Source organism: Tyto alba, unplaced genomic scaffold, assembly GCF_018691265.1.
Source record: "Tyto alba isolate M040663 unplaced genomic scaffold, T.alba_DEE_v4.0 Super-Scaffold_42, whole genome shotgun sequence".
NCBI classification, from domain to species: Eukaryota; Metazoa; Chordata; class Aves; order Strigiformes; family Tytonidae; genus Tyto; species Tyto alba.
In genome coordinates, this window is record NW_024881318.1 from 14,562,036 (window position 1) to 14,585,069 (window position 23,034).

Genomic DNA, 23,034 nt, shown 5'->3' on the forward strand with positions numbered 1-23,034 from the left:
TCCTTTTCTTAGATGTTTGGTTTTTATAAATCCATAGGAGAACCAGAAGTTCTAGTAACGCCTCTTAATACTTAAATTGCTGCTTCAAAGATACTTCTATATGGGAGTCTCCCTCACTGAAGGCAGAGCATGGAGGAGGTAAGGCAGATGATTTGTTAGAGGCCTTGCTTACAAAATGATGGCTGTGTTTGGACAGTTTAACACACTGCGGTGCTGCAGGTTCCCATAACACCCCTCCCACCCCAGAGTCCGATTCTGGTACAGCTCTAAGGAGTGACAGGCTGTGATGAGGTTAAGCATCATGGCGTAGAATAAGATCAAGAGCAGAGGCCAGCTGAGATTTTCCTGTAGTGAATCAAGAGCCTGAGATGACAAAGCATGCAGCCCTGGAGTATTACATGAAAACATAAATGGTATCTTACACAGACCTTCAACTGTATCTGTGATGTGGGAATGCAGAGCTTTGAATGGGAAAGGCTGACGTTTTCCCTAGTTTGTTTTTATCATCTAATATTGACATTCCTTTAGCCCCTGAGGGCTATGAACAAGTTACTTGTTGAATTAGAAATCTTCATAGTGATTATGAGGAATTATTTTTTTCTAGTGCTTAGTTTTAATTATAGATTCTAGAATAACAAGAACATCCACTATAACACTCCCTGTCCTTACCCTGAGGTCTGTAGTGTCCCAGTGTCCCAAAAGGCAGTCTGTGGCAAAAAATATCACAATCCTGAACTACTGTGGAGAAAATACTGGATGTCCAGATTCCTGCAGTTAAGCATTTGGAAGCTGTTATGTCTGGGGTTTTTACCATGCCTAATGGCAATAGGAAACAAAATGAATGGCTCTGGTTCATTCAGTGGTTTTCCTGACGTAATTAATGGACAGAAATAGAAGGCAGGAATTGAAATAAACCACTCCCATTCTTTTCTTATTCCCCTCTGAGATTTTTGCAGGCAAAGATCTGTAAACTTTATGTGAGTGTTTACTGAGTAGTTTTTCCCATGTTGTATGTGACCCTCTGAATTCTGTTGACGCACAAAGGTCAGGTCCCCTGTACTTGCTTTGTCTTGCAGCTACTGTCTTCTCTTTTTTAAAGTAAGTGGCCATGATATTTTTCCTCAGATTAGTGGACAGGGAGCATTTTATATCCAGTTTTTATTAAAAAATCTGCCAGACTCTGTGTCTGGTGGACCCAGACTTGTCAAGCAATTTAGGTCTCTGTACGCTGGGTTTGCAGAGGATGTTTCTATTCCATTGCTTCTGTTTTAGCAGTGTCCATGGAGCCTTGTGTGCAGTACATATCCCGTGGTGAAGAATTTTGAAATAAAGCAAATTTAACTATGTGTCATGACATTTAGATCACAGACAGAGTTAACCACACCCGGAGATATCTACATGATGCCAAGAGACAGGAAATATTGTTTATATGATGATCAGTGATAAACATCTTTTCTTGCTGGAATGTGATCAGCAGAAGGATTTGGCTTGCTCTTCCATGAAGGGTGTTTCCATCTCAACTCTTTTAGAGACTTATTCACTGGCTTGTACAAGGGATGAAACATGAGGTTAATGCTGAGGAATGTTGCCGTACTTGGTGTCTGGGCATAGCAAAATCCAGTAACTGCCTAAAATGGAATAGCTTCCCCCATGCCCACCTTACTGTGGTAATCTTAAATAATTGATTTAATGATGAACACATGCTGATGTGTGTCAGTTTAGATGTCAAGATCCTGGATTAATGCATGAATTGGAAGTGGCCTGTGATTCACACTTAGTAGCTCCTGTCCTCCCACCAGCTTAGCAATATCTAAAGGCTGTTAAAATGAAACAATCACCATTTTCTCTTTTGTTGAACCAGTAAATCTGTTACTGAATGAAGGTGCACTCTGTACTATCTGCCTCCTTGTGCTGTCACACCTTAGGTTCCCTGAGAGGGGGTTAATAAGCGTCTTCTGGAGAGCTTCTAGGGGGGAAATTTTAGATGTGCTGGCAACAGATGGCATACATGCTTCCAGGATTAAACCTGGATGAGTGCTTGATAAACTCTATATGAAAAGAAAGTCTAGCATACTTAAAAACTGAAGGGGCAACCCAAGCTGGTAGGCTCAGTATGACGGGTTGAACCCATCAAGTGGCAAGAATTGGACCAGAGTGATCTGATCTACTGAGAAGACAATACCCAGTTCTGTAATCTCGATCTTAGGTCTTTGTCTGGTTTGAAGAAGACAGATAGGGGAGCAGCCATTGCTTGTGGCTGGAGGGGCCATCTGCAGTTAGAAAAGGAAACTGGAAATAGGGAACAAAACTGCAACTCACTTACTGAAATGGTGAGTTCTTGTATTAGTGGCTGTTTGCACAACACCACATTCAAGTGATCTTTGTGGAATAGAAACAAGCCACCTCTTCAAGATGCTGAGTTGAGAGGCTGCTGAATCAGCTGAAAATAATAATGTCATGTTCCGCTCCTGGGAGGACCCGGGTTTGTCCAGCCCAATGGTGCCTCAAAATCTTGGACAAATTATAGATAATAGACCTAACGTGTTTTCTAACACTGCTTTATAGATGCTACCATAAAACGTGTACCAGTGTTATGGTTACAGTTTTTGATTCTATTTGTGCATTGTGTAAGTAGGAAGACTATTAATAAAGGGAAGATGCATCTCTGTTTGTGATCAGCCATATGTACCTGTATTTACCTGAAGTTGTGCTGGTATAAACTGATCATGTTTTCACCAATTTCAAGAGGAATTCTGTCTGTTTATCCAGGCTCAGCATGATTGTGTGGGGGAAAAGGAAATGGGTTTTGAGCTGCTGTTGGAAACAATGCTATTGCTAAATATAAGCAAGTAAAAACACAGTTGAAATGGGTTGTGCTGTAATTTTGTTTCCTGTTTTACCAATCCTATTTTCATTTTTTCCCTACAGAACAATTCAATTAAAACATCGAAATACAACTTCTTCACTTTCCTGCCTCTCAACCTGTTTGAACAGTTTCAGCGAATAGCCAATGCTTACTTTCTTTTCTTGCTGATCTTGCAGGTATGAGTTCACTGTGCTGCTTCTAGCAGATTGCATTGTCTGTTATCAGACGGTCTGTGTATTGATAGTTGTAATAATGTGCAAGCTATATCCTTGTTATGAATTAGGGTCTTAGTAAAACCTTAAAATAGATAGAAAGCAGATGAGAAAAAAAGCAATTTCTTCTCTTACCTTTGGATATGAGGGTTTGAACTAAATGAAAGAAAAAAATTAATTAAAGTTTTCAACAAATTGTGTAACTTTTTCATGCCCTGTCCTACTACCCCTACTACAGGAGAGTGCTCTTGGCTGTTCTCAGATTTGCAGTACTTATTCCTCCTGTGGTAAAAAAGGAAGTTGTCTCTTATGCATGGATTTAAAGGCAAATTCCATTGGCAGTCTCAAAGGAAATGGCAAGCAGGAGAACAAATTTGTAACCTGTACTATTACACTGGGAAAAGAGGGGTAAACATCAGGAAGGCTCAAGGTTGGATCTAGTTTGCATAAAGCTGAATATTGCTGCTCCCTCCTCAGCAGGGTGAGGAAGGTGTGTAATATGGAGCATGTCAGACATGGACAACACTATTGAACCCTGTGGTTTATAACAGCATTGGGCTACACTTTGGCCATCGCTGTTGGTAATACTACTTTGCCTGAAAGCTGAACAAGGCAGGGAAATGGATATCAGGACTTGTTCCTCCTTGCACTTTGCTAAAATATGGATAAATGCAGTCTACTTTGCTGTTGCTGAGTCATACTGGAATACGTTATGAAAAAATGGGTATAATTTTGATTATGTTTCAAGTATGGTATTTTAAATTTGACTGTTTCAGTGCATGCAAGTTTGCAAAATTACCTTTTTCAAGTGCTCTTTTCCAATTTCAGCTGAAAAAAAGCATAGGCAAAATTTTATTAAGCCTGTAGCAAACTACACACAATCTTCTTTGCTTATTTACAGGGAATGCATTTGGGAAATTTCAGCCCATGTATATTTTTCAAGAAACTAGTGAAAGTGCCTTTTCAGCTAAGCAGACAGCACTGTTCCTGTGTTGTTGTACTGCTCTCTAGCTGTTTGTCTATCAGATTCATAGTATTTCAAACTGTTTGCCTTAAATTATTCCACTATGTCTTTTGCTGAACCATCTATGAGCAACTGTGTATAAAAGCATACCTATTTTTCTTCTACCAGCATGAAGGTAGGCTGAAGAGGGCAGCCATTAGCTTTTTATATTTACATATTCCTGCATCTAATTTTTTTTCCCTCTTCTGACCACTCACTCCATCCCTGGAGTGCTGGGTGTATCTCTTCCTGCATCAGGAGTGGATGTGATGGGTAGGCTGTGGGCACTCTGCCTCCCCATTCCTTTGGCAAAGCCCAGGATGACATGCATATTCCCAGTTAGGTGAGAAGGTGGAAATTACATGTCTCTGTAGCCTCCACAGCTGAGCAGGGCTATGCTTGCCTCGAAAAATCATTCCTCCTGGCTGGATTTGGTGGTGCCTGTAGATTCTGGGTTGTGACAGTGCAGTGGAATGAGCAATCCCAAAGAGCAGCTCTCCATCCTTAAACAGCTGCTTTCATGGCATAAATGTCAACTTCACAATACACATGGAGTTGACACTGTCAGCCGGATGGACACAGAGATGCTGGTATCACATTGCTTCCATCATTAGTGCTGTTCTTCTACAGGGTGGGGAGAACTATGCTGGGGTAAGACATCCATCTCTGCATCACTGGAAGCATGATGAGTCACTTTCAACTCTTGGGTCCTCTCACTATTAAAGATGTGGGAAACAAAAATGGCTCTGTTAATCTTGGGAGAGGAAGGTCAGCCCTGTCAACAGCTGTGTGTTGTTTATTGATATGAAGTTTACTTCGGCAAAATGTGAAGAGTTACTGAAACAAAAAATAGAAGTATTTGAAAGCTCTGAACAGCAGGCCTTGCTCAGATAGCCTGGGGTCCCTGACAGCAGGTTCGCCCGTGTCAGTGCCTCCAGAAAAATACACTGGGAACTTCGCAATCCTAATGTTACAAACAACAAGAAAGAGCAACCCACTGAACTCCCTGACAGCTCCGTTTTTATATCCTAAATTACAGCTTGTTTTGTAAGCAAAGCATGGGTTCTCTGGCTGTCCCACCTTTGTGGGGCAACATATAAGTGATAGAGCTGCATTTCTGTCTCTATTCTGTATTCAGATATCACAGAAAAATGTTATCTGCAGCTTCCACAGAAAACAGTTGTTCATTTCCATCTGTTTGATGAACTGGCAGGAAATTTCTCAACAGATCTTTTCTTCCTACAGTTGATTCCTCAGATTTCCTCACTGGCCTGGTTTACAACGGTGGTGCCCCTAGTGCTGGTGCTGGCTGTATCCGGAGTCAAGGATGCCATCGATGATTTTGTAAGATCTGTACTGCTGACCTGTACTTTGGAATTTGCCTGTTATTCTTCAGCACGATAAATAAAGCAAACCACTTAAAACAAACACATCCAGTGGCAGGCAGTTGGAGAACTGGTCTGTGGCCAAGATGGGGTCTAAGACTAGTATTTCCAAATTGCTGAGCAGCCCAGAAGCTTCACTGACTTTCTCTGAAACTGCTCAGCATGTCTCAAAATGTGGTCACCAATAGATATGTCTGGACATACGGACAGAAGTCTGTTCTTAGGCTTCCACTTTGGAGAACTCATCCTCTGTCATTTAGCTGCAATGTAGGTAGAAAAAACATTTAATAGGAAGTAACCATACAGTCTGTGTGTGATTTTTGAAACTTGCTCAGCTTTGGCAGAAGTCTGCTTATATCAGAGCTAACGATCAAAATCCCATTGACTTCACAGGGTGACATTAGAGCTGAGTTTAGCATCTGATTTTCCCTCATTATTAAATAATTTTGATGCTCTATGGAGACTTGGTGAAACTCTCCACGTAGGCAGATGAGAGGTGGAGAGGTGCTCTCCCAGGGACCAATGCCAGAATATCTGTGGCCACTTTCCGTATCAGAGCAGCGGATTGGATTTCTCTGGGTGCTTAGCTTACAAAACTGTGACAGTCAGAACCAACACCAGTTGAGTCAGGACTGCACTAAGTGATGTATAAGGTTCTACCCTCCTTCCCTCCCAGAGCAGGCCCTGTGTTCCTTGTTGCTCTTCACAGCCCATTATGCCCTATGTTGCCAGTATAAACATGGACTTGACTATGACTCAGTTGTGACTCTAATCTGGCTGACCCATTCAGCCATCTGGGTGAAAACCTAAAACATTAATGAACTGCCTACAGCTCTTGTGTGCTTGTTTTCCTGGAAATACCTTTTAATGTACTGATCAAATTTTCAGAATCGACACAGAAGTGACAAACATGTCAACAACCGCCCAGTCCAGGTCCTGATCAATGGCATGTAAGTCCTTTTTCTTTTGCTGTAATTTTGACCAGGAAGAGCATTTCATTTATAATATTTTTTTTTTTCTGTGTGATTCCCAAGGATCATTAAACAATTTAAAATTGAATTGGCTTTCGCACTACTAGTTCACCAGTGCAGTTCTGTACTATGTGTCTGATTAATGAACCCAAGACACAGGACCACAATCAGTACAGACATTATGGCTGTGACCTTACACTGACAAAAAGTAAACTCTTTCTGTTTCTGGGTATATATATATTTAAATAAGTGATATTTTGAGAGTATTGTATTATTTTATGCCTTACCCTAGAAGTGATAAGAAAGGTTATCTTCCCATGTCCATTTATGTTCATAGCATTTATTTCTGCATTAAGCAAAACTAAGCATTATCAACAAGTTATTTAAAATTAAGAAGCAGGAATAGCTTTCTCATACATGTCATAATACTTTGAGTGTGTATAGCACTTCTGAGTTAGATATACTTCAAACATTTCATCTGTGTGCTTTGGACATTGTACGGCTAGCACTGTACTTTCCTGCAGAAAAAATAGCAGTCTTTGGCTTTTGTGGCAGACAGATGTGCTGTTTACTTGCGGCTTCATGGAGTCAAACTGTGCAGAGGACACAGCTGTAGGCAGCTGTGAAGTCTCTGGTGACTTTTTTTTCCATACTATAGATAGCCGTATGTTGTGTAAACTCCAACAGATGATCAAATAGTTAAAAATATAACTGGAAACTGAAGAATAGGAACATACTTTTTGAGCTTTCTGCTAAGTAAACGAGTTTCTTCGTTTACTGTGTATTAGTTACTGTGTCTAGGAAACATACATTGAAATAGAAATTTTCTAATATTTTGCCTTTGTTCAAAAACTGGAAACCCATAGGTCCTGCCTAACTCCAACGAAAACTGAAAAACCAAGGCTGAGCCGAACTCAAGCTTATTATTTTGATATAACTCTTGATATTTCTCACATCTAGCTTTTGCGTATACAGCTATCATGCCTTGGTTACGTTGGTGCTTGCTGTTTCACTGGCCTGAACATCTTGCTCAGTGCTGTGAACGCCGTGGCAGACATGGGTACATGCACAGCCAAAGCACCTGCACTGACCTTCCAGACAGCCAGGCCCACACAGAACCAGAGCTGCTGCTCTGGCCCTAAATACCCCGCAGGAAAACACAACTGGCAATTTTCTCAGGTGTTTGGGAAGTCTGTTAAACAAAGTAGAGTTTTTTTCTGAGACAATGTGGCCCTTTAGGAGAAGGACGTAGTCAGTCCAGACCAAAGGACAGTGCACATGGACTGTGCTGCTGTTGTGGAGACTGGTCTCAACCCTACACGGGTCACCCCATCACTGTTACTGGTTTTTTTTTGTATTGTGGTGGTCCCTTAGCTTAGTATGGATTTGGCAACATCATGGCAGTCTCTGCTCCATCTTACCAACAGCCCAAGTCCTGATGGCACCTAGAGTGTGACTTCAGGAGCAGAGCCAAGTATCCTGCTTTCCCCAGTGGTGTTTGCTTTATGTGCCTACTTACTAGGAGTTTTCTTGCAGGTTAAAGGATGAAAAATGGATGAATGTCCAAGTGGGGGATATAATAAAACTAGAAAACAACAACTTTGTGACGGTGAGTAAAGTTTCTCTCCATCCTGCTCACATTCAGTCCTTGTAATTACTCTTATCACTCGCAAGCAAATGAGTCATTAGTGATGATAACTGCCTCGGAGACCTTCGGTGTGCAGAAACAACAAGTAGCATTGTGGTGCCATGCCCTATGGCCATGTGAACTCACACCAAGTCTGTCTGTCCATGTTCAGGCCGATCTACTGTTACTGTCGAGCAGCGAGCCGCACAGCCTGACATACATCGAGACGGCTGAACTGGATGGGTAAGTGAGCCTGGCCTTCGGGTGCAATCACCGCTGACACTGGAAAGCCAGGTCTTCTCTGGTGACCCTGGGTGCTGCAGCCTCACCTGCAGTAGCTTTTGTAGCACGAGTTTCCTAATACATGGAATAAGCTTTGGGTAGATACTTTGAAAATAACATCTTCTGATGGATAGTTTTGCCTCTTTCAGTGCAAAAGTCACGTGAAGAGGGATCTTTTCTTTTTAGTGACAGTTCTTCTAACACTGAGCATTAGTTTGAAATGTGTTCTTGCACTATCCCAGGTCACTGGCAGAAACCTTCTGTTACTTGTGTCTCCCTTGGTCTTTTCTTTTAGCCAGATTATCTGGGTGACATAATCACAATGAATAACTCTGGTAGTGTCCTTTGGACCGCTATACCATAATATTAACACATGCACACTGCAAACACTTCCAAATGTTGCTCACTTCAGAGCACAGCTGACCACAAGTCAGAGGACTGCAACTAATTTGTATTAATTGGAATAAACTTGCTCTGACCTCATCTTTATGACACAATTGGCGTTACCTTTTCTGCATTGACTGGAGCTAGCATCAGCTTGAAGGACTAAGCAAGAGAGATCAAGAAATTATGTCTCTTCCAATACCCTTCAGACAGCCCTCTGGACTTTTCTCTGTTTGATTTCTGCTGACAGTGAGCTTGTAGTTTCTGTACGTGCAAGTGCCAGGAGGCCCTGAACAAATGCAGTGTTTTTTTGACATTGCATTTCAAAGTCCCCAGCTAGGTAGTTCCAGGACTTGAATACTCTTCAGGACCAGAACACCACGGGAGAAGATCCAGAGCTGTCCTATATGCTCAGATATTTCTGGGTTCAGTGTGGTATGAGTGGCAGGATAGACAGTGAGCTGCTGGGGGAGCTCAGATGCCTGGTAGCGCACTTTGTAGCAAAAATAAGAAGACAAAGACACCTCACTGTCTTTGGTACCATGGTGTCATGTCCAGAATTCCTCTGGCTTTCCAGTCTTTGCAACTGAAAGAGACATAAGCATCCTTTTTCCAGGTAAAAAAGGCCAATAATGGCACAGTCCATCAGACGTCCAAGGAAGAAGACTGTCCCCAAGAACAGAAGTGACTTTCAGGGAGAGCTTTCAGTTCACACTGGACTTTCAGTTCATGTTTTTGTCTACGTTATTCATTGCAGTGAAACAAACCTGAAGGTGAAGCAGGCACTGACAGTCACTGCGGAGCTTGGAGAAGATCTTCAGAAACTGACAGAGTTCAATGGTGAGTCTGCATGTAAAATTCACTTTATAGGGGATTTGCCCAAACACCAGACTCTGAAGAGTGCCTGGGAGTCTTCCTCCCCGGCTCTCCTGCTCCCTGCTAGGGCTCCTCTGGAGCAGAATGGACACCCTGCAGTCTGTATGACAGATACAAACAGTGTCCACAGGGAAAGAGATCCACCTTCACTTGCAGGACGTGGTGCCATGCATGGCTGTAACCCGAAACTGCATTGGTGGCAATTCTTCTTCTGGTGGCATGCTTTTCTTTAGCATCTGTCTGTACGTGTTGACACTGCCACCTCGAACTTCAGTACAAGAGTTCGTGTAATTGCACAGTGGAAACTGTTTCCCCAGAACTGCGTGCTTAGTTCTGATCTTGAAATACTTGCACATTGCACTTTTACATTGATGCAGCAGTGCTGATGAGATTATGTTTAGCTTCTGAGCAGCGGTGATTTCCAGACACCGTGCAGACCTGAGCAACAACTGTGCACACAGGACATGTGGCCACTTCCCAGCCTGAAGCCTTGCCCTGCCAGCATTTATCTCCTCTCTCAATGCCTCAATAAAGACTGCATACTAAGATATTTAAAGACAAGCAGTGCAGATGTGGGTAACAGGCAACGTGTCCTTTCTTAGCACTGTTTTGTATATCAAATATAGGGTAGAAGAATAGAATAGAATAGAATAGAATAGAATAGAATAGAATAGAATAGAATAGAATAGAATAGAATAGAATAGAATAGAATAGAATAGAATAGAATAGAATAGAATAGAATAGAATAGAATAGAATAGAATAGAATAGAATAGAATAGAATAGAATAATTTCAGCTGGAAGGGACCTGCAGTGATCATCTAGTCCAATTGTCTGACCACTTCAGGGCAGACCAAAAGTTAAAGCATGATATTTAGGGCATTGTCCAAGTGCCTCTTAAACACTGACAGGCCTGGGGCATCGACCGCCTCTCTAGAAAGCCTGTGACAGTGTTTGACCACCCTCTCAATAAAAAAAATGCTTCCTAATTTCCAGCCTAAACCTCCCCTGATGCAGCTTTGAACCATTCCCACACATCCTGTCACTGGATCCGAGGGAATATATAGCAGCACATACACAGAAATGAGCCCGAGCTGTCAAACCCAGAATTCTCCATGCTCAAACATCATCTGTCTGCAGAGGGAGGATGGAGGAACAGACCAAGTGGTGTTAGTCATGCTCTGCAGTGCCCTGCTGGCCTTGGTACGAGGACAGGATTATGGGAAGAGTCAGTATGGAAAGGGGTGGAGTGAGTGCTGCTGTCCTTGGAACATCTCAAGGACTGCAGGCTCTCAGGAAATATTTTTAGACAAAGAGGAAAAATAATTTTTAAAAAAATTTATCTTCAAACTAAATAGAGAATTAGTATAACTCGGCTGGTCTCTGGTAGAGTCATCCAAAGACATGTGGTATGCTATTGCTTTCTACAATGAGCTTCTGAGAAATAAAGTGTGTGATCTCAGCTGAGTGTCAGCTCAGTACATCAGGATTTCTCAGAAGTGATAGCTGAGGTCCTGAGAGTTTTAGGCCTTGAGTAATATGTTTTTACAGGTGCAGTTAGATGCTTTATGTTACTAGTCAGAATGGCATGGCTTCGTTCTTTTCCTGAAGAGGCTTCAGTGTGTATCAACTTGTAAGCAGAATTTAAAATAATTTTCCAAGCATTTTCTGTGTAATGCTTATCTAAGGATACTGCATTATTGAAACTGGATAATAAAAAAAAATGTTTCAAAATATTTTTGAAAATTAAAATGTTTTTAATCAAGTATTTATTTATTCTTTAAATCTCTATTTTAGTTATATTGTAAATATGACTGGCCTCTTTGCAATACTTAAAATGAATAAAATGTTTCCCAGGATGATTTATATTTGGCAGAGTGCTGGGAAGAGTGCCTGGAATCAGACCCAACCTTGCATTTCCCCAGCAAACCTCTGCAGAAGTATTTAAATATTTATGTAACTCTTTATCTAATTACTTCTTAAGACAGGAAGAGAGGAAAGGGTTGAGCAGCTAATACAGGCACTCAATGGAATGCTTAATGTGAGTTACCATGTTTGCTGACATTGAGATGGTTCAGATAAGGAAGATGCTTGCAAAACACTGAACTTTTTTGTTTGATTTGGGGAACAGGGAGATGAGAAAGGAAACAATACTTTTCGGTTACCTACTACTTATCACGTGTAGACTTGGCAGTATTTAACTCTTACAGGTGCAATGCATTCAGGTATCATCTTGCTGTTAATGGGAGAAGGAGACAGGAGGCTCAGTGCCTCGCTGAGGTATCTAGCTGCGGAGTTCCTGGGCTCAGAGCAGGTATATTGAGTGAATCTCTAAAGCTTCTCACTTTTTATGATCTAATTTGGATGAATCTCTTCTGATCTCAAAAATCATCATATCAGTAACCTGGACCCACCTGCTTACTGGATAGCAGATGCGGATGCTGACGTGCAAGGTACTCACGTGAGCACTGTCCCACAGCTGGCATGAGGAGGGGCAAGGTCTTCCTGGTGGGGGATCATGCCCGGGGTCTCGTTCACTGGAGTCTCATTGTGCTGTGTTTCAGGTTGCACTGCACTGCACCTCTGTTTTCTTTGTGCTTCCCAAGGGGTTGCAAGGGCTGCAGTGAGACAGGTCTGGTTACTGTAGACTTCCAGAAATGATGGAGTACAGGTCTGATTGTTCTTGGATTAACTAGATGATAAAATAGAAGATCAGTTGTTAGTAAGAGCTCTGATGTCACATATATCATGGAACTTCCTAATCACTTCATCTTTCAAGTTTGATGTTTTGTCTGACCTAGAGTAGAGCTTCTTTTCTATGAAAAGAACATCCATTCCTGATTTTAAAATTTGCAGTGGTGGAGACTACTGCAGTACTTTAAGCTGTACTTTTCTTCTTGACTTCTCTGGATTTTGATTCCAGTCTCTTGAGCTTGGTGTGTTTTGTCTGAGAACAGCTAGAAGAGCTGTGTTCTATGAAAACGTAGATATTTGCAGCCTGTGATCAAAATAACTTTAATGTTCTTGCTGATTAACTGAACAGACTGAACACCTGGATTCCCTGTCAGCAAGTCATATTTGTATTTTCCAGTTCTTTTCAATATACCCCCAGGGCTCTGCTTTGAATCTTTAGATGTCAGGTGCAAATGTTAATTTAAATAATAATAATTTTTATACTTAAGTATCTGTTTAGAATTTTGTGTAAACATGTTTTAATACAATAAATAAAAAAGCGTGGAAATAGAAATAAGCTCTCCAATTACTTAGTGTTAGCTGTATGGCCAAAGAAGGTAGCATTAACTTTTTTCATGTGCCATTGGGACTTAAGTTATAAAACAGATGAAATTAAAAAACAGTGAACAAAGGCACCTCAAATAATTACTCTTTTGCCACCTTCAGGCTATGATTTTTCTTGCTTCGGCTCCTACAGTTTGAAAGAAAATGGAGTAGGAATTATGTGAGGTCAGCACTTTTAGCTAAAGTTATCCACTGACATCCTACCACTACTAACTTGCTGTGAAAGAATAAAAGTATGTTGCTGGTTCAACATTTCTTCTCACCCACACAAAAGCTGTGGAAACTTTGTTTTGTACTCTATCAGTAAAAAATTGCCATGTTCAAAAAATAGGATAAATCCAAGTTCATGGTGCCTCACTGGGTTATGCCATGAATATGGGGAAGGAGCAATATCCCAAAACATCAGTAAACATGGATGTTTTTATTTACTGAACACTGAGTTTTGTTATTTCAAAACATCAGGATAGAGGATGGGAATGACAGGGTCAGAGATGGACTGCAGCTACAGTATGAAATATTCCCTGTCTGGAGAACAGCTGAGAATGCAGTATTGACTGACATCTTACTGGGCCAAGATTTCAATTTTTATTTTACCTTCCTTTTGCAGGTGAAGTCAAATGTGAGGCACCAAATAACAAACTGGATAAGTTCACAGGAACTCTTACTCTTTGGGGAGAGAAGTATGCCCTGGACAATGAGAAGATGTTGCTGAGGGGCTGCACTATCAGGAACACAGAATGGTGCTTTGGTCTTGTTATTTATGCTGGTAGGTAGAAAAATTGACATGTGACCTCCAAATAACAGCAGCACTAGCACGGAAGTACATCACACCCAGTATGCACAAAGGAACCAAGTATTTTCCTCTTTGGAAAATACATTTCTACCAGGTACAAGAACAAAAGCAAAGCAATACATGAGATCCCTTGTCTTAACTCTAGGCTAGAAATTATGCATATTACAGGGGATTTTAATCTGAGATTGTTTATAGTGGTCTGTAAGAGAAAATTGGATTGCAAATGCTACATTACAACATCCAATTTCATCTTAAGTGCTTTAGTAGCAGAAGTAGTCTTATTTCAGAGATGCATGCAGCAATGTATATGAGACAGATCTTGATCAATCAGTAAGAAAGAATATAAAAATGAAACCTGTTTAAGAATTAAAGCTGAATTCAATCTGACTTTACTGGTCCACACTGGGCCAACTGGGGTCTTTCTCTCACCAGGCTTGTTCAAAATTTTTCACTCTTAAGTGTATTCGATTAAAAATTCCACATCATTTCTATGTGATTTTAATCCATACTGGAACATCAGGGTCATTAATAATATTATTGTAGGCCATTAGATCTATGTTTTTTATGAGCATAGGCTTTCTATTGTTTCTATAGTGCTGTAGACATGTGAGATGATGTATAAAATGTCACCAATAACACAGCAGTATCAGGTATTCTGTGAAAAGTAATTAAACATGAAAGAGAGGATTGACTGTTGAAAGAAGAGATCAGGGTCAAAATCTGGAATTAATGGCTTTATGTGACTCTCTCCATACCATCTAAGGCAAGTGTCTTAACCTTCTTCTGCCTAAGTTTCTCCCTGGCACTGTAAATTGTATGTACCTGCCTTCAAGAAAGCTGTGATGGGTATTTATGCTGTAAAGCACAGTGGGGCCTCAGAGGAAATCAGCTTTAGAATAGCTAAGCTTTACTACTAAAATTCATGAGTGTATTTCATCTCCAGGGCCAGACACCAAACTAATGCAGAACAGTGGAAAGACAACTTTTAAACGGACAAGCATTGATCGGCTCATGAATGTCCTTGTGTTGGTGGTAAGTCTGATTAATGTGTTTTCATTTCTTCAGATGTATTCATCACTTCCAGATGCTCTGCCTCTTTGTCCACACAAATGAGGGAATATCAGAAGTGACTAATGATAAAGAGAATAATTATGTAATAATTTATTAAAAGCCTGAGTTCTTCAGTGCCTCTGCCAGCCCCTCTTGCAAAGCAAGGCCATTACATTGACAGCATTAAGGACCTTTCTTCTGAGCTTTTAATTTGCTCTACTCTCCCTTGCTCTGCATTTTTTTGTGGGAATCACTTAGAAGCTTACAAATGCTTTTTTCCCTAGTAATTTTGCCATTTTTTAATTTAAATAAACATTAGCAGTTCTCCCTCTTCCTCCTGATTTCTTGTCATCTCAGGTGATATCTGCATAGGACTTGGTAATTGAGTTTGTTAATTTACATGATGCCAGCTTCTGACTTAACACATTAGGGTAAAATGTTAAACGCGGTCTCATTAATACTCAGAAAACGGTGTTTTTAGCAGCTGGGAAATTTGAGAATACTAATGTTGTATAGCAGGTACTCTCCTCAAATTAGAAAACAGATCTAATTTGAGGTTTAAGCTTGTCAGTGGTTTCAACAAATGGCAAACACTTTCAGTCAGAGGTAGTGATTCTTTTATAGAGACTCTCCCAAGATTTTACTACATGAGTTCAAAGCTGCTCAGGGAAGGAAGACATACACCCTGACACTGCTTTACTCAACGTTGCTTGAAGAAAAGCTCTTCAGTTTCAGGCTTTTATTTTCCTTTGAGTGAAAGCTTGTTATGTTTTTTCATGCATGCTGCACCACCTTTAGTTTATGACACTGAGGTCTGGCGGCCACTGTTCCCTCCTCTCCCCTCCTGCCCTGGCTCTCCAGCCCAACCTGGCAGCCAGGCTGGGGCCAGGATCCAGAGCAAGCCCTGGAGAAGGCACCCAGCAGCAGTCTGTCCATCACAGCAAGGCTACCCTGAGCTCTTCCTGCCCTCCGTGACTTCATGCCTCATCAGCACTTGGGCTTATTGTAGCACAAACATCTCCAGGATGGCACCACTGTCAGACCCTGCCACTTCATCCCCAGTCCTGTCCTCCTGCTTTTTTTCTCAGGATCCCAAAAGCTCTTAAGGTGGGCCCAGGGATAGGAGATGTTAGTGGACAGTGTCAGTTGTGCCCTCTGAGACTGAAATTATACCACAGCAGCCGTGATTAGCCCAACTCCCAGAGCTGTGAAGCAGCGTTCTGAAAATCTCCACGTGTGTGTTTGCTGTAAAACAGTGTCACAGCACAGAGAGCCACTCCAGGGTCATCTTCAGTCCCTCTGGAGTCCTTGCTCCTTGTACAGTAAGGACATGCCCTTGACTTCAGTAACTTTACACCAATCTCTACCGAGTGAAAATCTTGATTACCATCAGCAGCTTGATTTCCTCAGTGTTTTCTTCCCTTACACTTAAGGGGACAGCAAAATCAACCAAGGTTTAGACCTCCTACATCCAAAATTTTGCAAGCATTTGAAAAATCTCACATTTTCTTAGGTGTTCTTCTATGTTTTAGATGGAAAGGAGGATGGGCTGTGGGATAGAGCTATGGGGAATCCACAAAGCACAGAGATAGAGCAGAGAAAAATTGAATACAGAACTCAGAATTTAGCATTTGATTAAAGTTTACCAAATCTCCTTTCACAAGTCAAGGGTCCCACCCAGAGCTTTCAGTCTCTTTGGCCTCTCTTCATGAATGCAAACAAGATGAATTTACCTCCTGGCTCCATTTTAAAAAGCTGAGCAAGTTGCAGTTGATTGCATCAGCCTCTGCCTGGGTTCTTGGGCGCTGATGAAGCTAAGGGTGTGTTTTTCTCCTTCACTCACTTTTAAGGCACCTAACATTTTGGTGTCTAAATAAAGCCCTGTCCTGCCATAAGCACTAGTCTCTTTGCACACCCAAGGGATGTGGCATCAGGTCCTTCCAGCTCACTGGGTGGTCAAAGGTTACAAAGTGCAGTCATAAAAAAAGGCAGTATATTGCACTCTTGAGTTTGGAAATATAAATCAGCCACAGCTTGCTATAAATAGTTCGTTTTAAGTGTAATGAAACTTGTTCCATGTTAACACTGGCAGAGCTATTTTGTGCTTAATTGTCCATAAAACTTCCAGGCACAAAGCAGTGTTTAAGGAGGGCTTGCCAATGGAGTCCTGGTTAAATGTCACCCTGGTCTATCTCAACAAGGGTTAATCAGGACTGAACCTTTCCAGATGGCAAGCATAGCTGTTTTTTCACATTTGGGAGTGTTTCTCCACCATCTGAGAGAGAAGTGAATGTTCCTCTGCTGGGGACGCACCCGCCAGCTCCAGGAGTGCTTTTTCCTCCAAAACTTGCTTTTTAGCAGGTTTGGGGAAGCATATTTTGAGAGAAGTAGGACTGTCCCTTTCATCTCTTAAACAACTTTCCGTTTCAAATCTGAGAGCAGAACTCAAAGTGCCAATAAAGAAACTAAGACAGTTTGAATTCACAGTCCAACAGGAAATGTTTGTCAAAACTCACCCCCTCTTTACAAAAGTCCTACTCAGTCCTCCAGAGGATCTTTCGCAGGCAGTGCATGAGCAGGACCCAGAGAGGTAGGATGTTCACGTGGGGAAGCCCCATAAGCATGCACAAGCCTCTGATCAGTTTTTTTTTTTTCATGTCCCTCTTTTGCGGAGCTGTGGTTACGATTACAACACCCTGCACACAGTTGTTTCTCTGCACAGAAATTAATCTCCAGAGCTGCTGTTAACAGCTTGGCCTTTTGCATTTGTCTCAAAGGAAACAGCATGTTAGTGGACTTTGTGTGAGCATAAGTATCGCACACGAGTTGAGCTTTTAAGGATGAGAACACTGACATGCAAAATGCACATAAAGCAAAACGTACATAAAGCAAGTGCAGTTGTAGACAAGAGCTGTGTGACATGGGAAAGTTCAGCTGCTGTCTTGCCCCATGTGTATTTCTGTTGCTGAATCAGACATTGAATTTCCTACGTGGATTGTGATATTCTACAAACTGTCAATATTTAACCTGTGGGACAGCAAGGAATCATTCAGGGTACGGTGATAAGATAGAAGAGCCAGCTGGCTCTTCTAATTAATGTCTTTTACAACAGGCAAGGTCTGCAGGGAGAAGTAATATCTTTCCCTTGAACAACAGAAATATCTATCAAAATAGACAGGCTTGTCTATTCATGTCTATTGGTTTAATAAAGAACATTACCTGTCCCTGGGTCATGCTGCTCCTATATCCTGAAGTCCTGATGATTACAACAGCACAAATTGGAATCTTTTTTTACTGCTGGTCACAGAGGTTTGTTTAAAAACACTGCACTACATTCCTTACAAGCAAGTAATATTGTCTCCTTTTCACAAGTGGAGAAATTTATTGGGCCTCCCACAATTAAATAGAGAAGCTACGACTAATGTAGGAAGTAAATGTGTCCCCTGAATCTCAGCCCAGCAGCTTTACTTACTGCAGTCACCTTTTAGCAGCTTCTTGGTGTTAAAATTCAAGTTGTATGTATGTGAACTTTTCATGAAGTGATTCAAATTACTCCATAAAAGTATCCTTCCTCCTCTTATAGGTTACCTTAGCAATACAACTATCAGCTTTACAAGCAACGTTTCTATGTTTATACCTCAATTATTGTTTTTTAAAAAGGTTGGTTACTGTTGTAGTGTGATTATTACTGGGTGGCCTTATAGATAATGGCCCAATTTATTGATATTTCCTCCCAAATGATGATACTTGCAAGAGATGATTTTTCGTTGCTCTGTTGTGCAGCCTGATGATTCCATATCTTCACATTTTTATGAGGATGTTGCTTGTTTTAAGTCAAATATTTGGAGAAGTCCATATCAACAGGACTGGTTTAATAAAATTTGGCCAGGGATGATGTCAAGCTAACTTCAGTTTATCTTTTCCACGACCACCATTTCTACCTTTCAAATATTGGAACTGTATTAGCAGATTTTCAGCATGGTGGAGCTTCCTAGTTTCAAAGTATTGTTAAGAATTAACTTTACTGGTTAACAGAATTTCTCATCTAGCCCCTCTAAACTTTCATCTTTAAATTACCTGGATTCACCGGATTGAAAATGCTTATTATTAGCAGATAGAGCCACACAGCATTCCTTGTCACAGACCATAATCTGTCTTTTCCATCCGCTACATCGTATGGGATAGATATTTCCTTCTGCTTCTTTCCTCCTATATTCTTGGAGGACTGTCTGTTGAATATGTATGCTTTTTTCCATACCTGTTTATGAGTTTTCTGGTTTCTGTTCTTGACATTTTATATGACTAATAGATATTCATATTTCTATAATTCCTTGCAGTTTATATTAATGTCTGTTAACTTCCCTTCTTCCCCTTCTTTTTGTATTTGTTTCCAATCGTATTGCTGTGTGTCTTATTTTAATCAAAAATGCTTTATGACCTATGTAATGTTTTTGTGTCTATTAAATGGTGTTCCTGAGCAAGTCCCAGTCTTCACTAAGGTGTCCCTCTTCAAAATTCTCTTCCCAGTTGCTCCTCTGCTAGTTGCTTCAGGCTTCAGGAAATAGGCTTCTCTGAGGTCCATGATACACATCACTGGTTAGTGTTGCTTTCTGTTTGCTCAAAGGAAATGTAATCAGATTGTGACGGCAGGTACCAAGGCAACCATTAGTTCTGAGTCAGAGATTAACTCTCTTTTAGCCGTCAAATGATAGCCAGTGCTGAATTCCAAACTGCACAGTGCTGGATTTTCTGTGCTACAAATTATCTTTAGTAGTTTTTTCAGAAATGGTGAGGAAAACTATGATAACATCCAGGAAACGGCCAGGCAAAGTCCTCCAGGCAGTTCCTGTTCCCAGGTGTGCAGCCAGATGTTTGAGGACCTGCAGCCCAGTTCATCTCTAATGAGCTTTGGTGGTGCGCAGCCAGCTGCCCATGAGCACCCTGGTTTAAGTGTCTGCTTGGGACTTAAATCCACAGCTGCTTGAGGCCTTGTGATTCCAAATTGCCAGACTCAGCACTATGTACTTTTGTCCTCGAGGCAAAAATGCCATAACTTTGCTGTTCTTCCTCCTTTACCTCTGGGAACATTTTCCTGTGATTCAGGCTGTCCAACCCAATCTCATTAAGGTCTTTTGATTAACCTGTACACAATAAATTCCTTGTTTCTAAAATGCAATATTTTTGGGTCTTTTTTTTTTTTTTTTTTTTAGATCTTTGCATTTTTAGCACTGATGTGTCTTATCCTAGCCATTGGCAATGGCATCTGGGAGTATGACAAGGGCTACTACTTCCAGGTCTATTTGCCCTGGGCAGAAGGCGTCAACTCTGCCCCCTACTCCGGCTTCCTCATGTTCTGGTCATATGTGATCATTCTAAACACAGTGGTGCCAATTTCACTCTACGTCAGGTACGTGCCAGAACTTCATTTCATGTTTCATCTTAGAAGTTTAGCTTTTGCCTTAGCTGGGAGCAGCATTTTCCCTAGATACAAATGCAACCCCGTTGTGGACCATTGCACACAACCACAGTGATGCTTTTCTTATTTCTGCTGCCTTTGGAGGTCTTTGTCAGTGTTGGAGCAGGGCCAGCAGTGAACCCTGGAAGAGGAGAGGATCATTTTGCAGTTGAAGGGGAGATGTAGGCGTAGGATGCTATAGGAGTAATGTTGGAAGCTTGCTACAGTTAGCATCTTGTTCTCTTCCACTTGCACTGACCATCAAACAAAGTGAATGGCATGTTCTTTGAGGTGGCTGTAGGGCTCATGTGAGGAGTGGGTTGCCAGGTAAGTAGGTGTAATCAAGTTGAGGATTAATAGAATGTGATGCTATATGAGCAGGGTGAATGTCACCACTTCCCAGAGAACATGGTGCTATGTTAGTTGTTGCAGGTACACTAGCAGCAGTAAAGAGCAGGCAGTCTATCCATGATGCTCTCAAAACCTTGAGGTTGGGATGTAGACTGAGTAGGTCTGTATAATTTATCATGACACCTCACTCTTCAGACAGCTTTTGTGTTGGTAAATATGAGGAATTAATCACGTTCCTGTCCAGTATGTCACATCAGCAGCAAAGTGGTAATTCATGTTGTCTGCAAGCTGATACAGCTCCTTGGTTGCATGGAGTTACACGATGACTTGCTTGTTGTGGAGCTCTGGGTTGTTTGAGCCATGGCTGTGCTCATCCCTGGCACAGGGTTCAGCCCAGCCCAGACCCCTGCTGGAAATGGTCCCCATCTGAGCACCACTCTCGAAAATGTACCAAGTGAAACCCACTGCTCCTGTCTCACTTTTCAGTCTTCAAACTTCAGAAACTTTTCAAATACATTTATAAGATGTTTTATAAATAAAGGAAAGGAATTTACTATAAACCTAACAGATTGTTTCAGCAGGACTTGCTTCAGTATTGCTTACTACATCCCATTTAAGGACAACCTGATGAGTACACCCTGTCATTACCTTCAAAGTTGACTTCTAATTGCAATCACCAGCGGTGGTGCTGAAGATAAGGATCTTGTCCCTTAAGCTAATGAATGTTCCTTCACCTTTTATTTCTGTTTCACCAGTGTAGAGATTATACGCTTGGGTAACAGTTTCTACATTGACTGGGACCGTAAAATGTATTATCCACTGAATGACACACCGGCTCAGGCCCGTACCACTACACTCAATGAAGAGCTGGGGCAGATCAAGTACATCTTCTCAGACAAAACAGGAACTCTCACTCAGAACATCATGTGTTTCAACAAGTGCTCCATCAATGGCAAATCCTACGGTATGTTATCTATTTGTATTATTCTCTGAGTTTTATACCATTGTATGCCTCTTGGTCCACGGAGACTAAATGTGATATCCAGAAGAGAGTGTTCTGTAAGAAGCTGCAGTGGTCAACTGCAAAGCTGCCTGTCAGGGATGCCTGGACAGCCCTGATTACATCATTTGTGTATCTTAATATAATTTTTCTTGTCGCTTGTTTCTCCCTTTTTGCCACCCTTTCACCTCCCTTTTTCTGCCCCAGTATCGCCCCAACTAAAGAACCTGAACCTTACTACTTTTTCCTCATTGATCCCAGTTTTACTTCATATGTACTCAAATTTGTTTTTTTCTGATACCACTACCTTGGTAATCTCAGCCTTTTATGGTATTATTGACATGGTTACCCAGGTATTGCGAACCCTGTAAAACATAACACATAACCCGCATAACTAACTCCTTCTTAACCACTTGTGAAATCAGCCATCCCTCATGGAGTTATCTGCAAATTTTGTCAACTTCCCACACTGTTATCTCTCACATTCAGCAGTTTTCTCATGTCATGAGCAGCGGTTGTCCACATCCTGTTCAGGTAGCTGAACCTTCGGTCAGCACCTAGTCAATGGCCTGGTCATTTGTCTTTAGCCATGACATACTTCACCTACCAGAAGAGAAGTTTTTAGGGAGTTGGAAAAAATGGAAAACAAAAGTTGTTAGCTCTGTTAGATCCTAACAGTCATTCATTGTATGGCCCCTAGCAGTTTTCTTCATACTGCTTAAGAGATGCTAAACAATTCACAAATTGATTAATTGATTAACATCATTAGATTCCCCCACAAAATTAGTCACCACTTATTCATAGATTGATGCTTGTCTTGCCTGTGTCAGGACTGCTGATGGAGTAGTGTGCCAGGAAGCTTGTCTTTTTTTCTCAGTACTATCAGCTGGCCTAATGAAAGAAGTTAAGTCTTCCTCTAAATCTTGATTTGTTTGTATTTGGAGAGCACCATATCTCAGTGTTACTATGCTAGCCAATGTTAGCGCTGCTAAACAGTTTGAAAAATATTCAGTATGCTCATTTACATGTCCTTAGTTGACTTTTGCAAAGTGGATGTCACCACTAACATAGATATAGGCTGTGGGTTCAAGAAACGAATGGGAAATACAGGGAAAGAAGGCAAACAGTCTATTGCCTATAGTTTTCTAAATGCTTAGCATTTAGAAGGTACTTCTTTGGGCTTGCTGCTCAGAGGCATTTGGAAAAGCCAGGTCAGAAAGGATGAATTGGTTCTGCTGCCAGGGAAGGTACTCTGGAGGCTAAAGCTTCTCACTGGGAAGGAGGTATCCAAAAGCCTCCTGATTACAGTTCCCAAGGGATCAGCTGATGTGCAGTTCTCAGGAGAGATGACTTCTGAGTTTCTTCCTCAGAGCTTTTGTGAGGGAGTACCTGTATCTACAATTGACTTTGTTCACAGTTGAGGTTGCTGGTGCAGGTATGGATCTGTCATTCATGTAATTTACTGTATTTCAATCTTTATTGTA

The 23,034-nt window shown here is 41.3% G+C and overlaps 1 protein-coding gene across 4 annotated transcripts in view; it reads left to right on the forward strand.

The window, feature by feature from the left end:
* LOC104357124 (phospholipid-transporting ATPase ID) overlaps positions 1-23,034 on the forward strand; it is a 77,395-nt gene that overhangs the window by 26,422 nt on the left and 27,939 nt on the right. For all 4 annotated transcript variants that reach the window (XM_042804423.1, XM_032988127.2, XM_042804425.1 and 1 more), the window contains 10 exons: positions 2,929-3,042; positions 5,327-5,425; positions 6,355-6,416; positions 7,974-8,046; positions 8,237-8,307; positions 9,488-9,570; positions 13,509-13,667; positions 14,638-14,726; positions 19,955-20,151; positions 21,306-21,514. In XM_042804423.1, the coding sequence (XP_042660357.1) occupies positions 2,929-3,042; positions 5,327-5,425; positions 6,355-6,416; positions 7,974-8,046; positions 8,237-8,307; positions 9,488-9,570; positions 13,509-13,667; positions 14,638-14,726; positions 19,955-20,151; positions 21,306-21,514 (1,156 nt within the window). The remainder of the gene's footprint in view (positions 1-2,928; positions 3,043-5,326; positions 5,426-6,354; positions 6,417-7,973; positions 8,047-8,236; positions 8,308-9,487; positions 9,571-13,508; positions 13,668-14,637; positions 14,727-19,954; positions 20,152-21,305; positions 21,515-23,034) is intronic.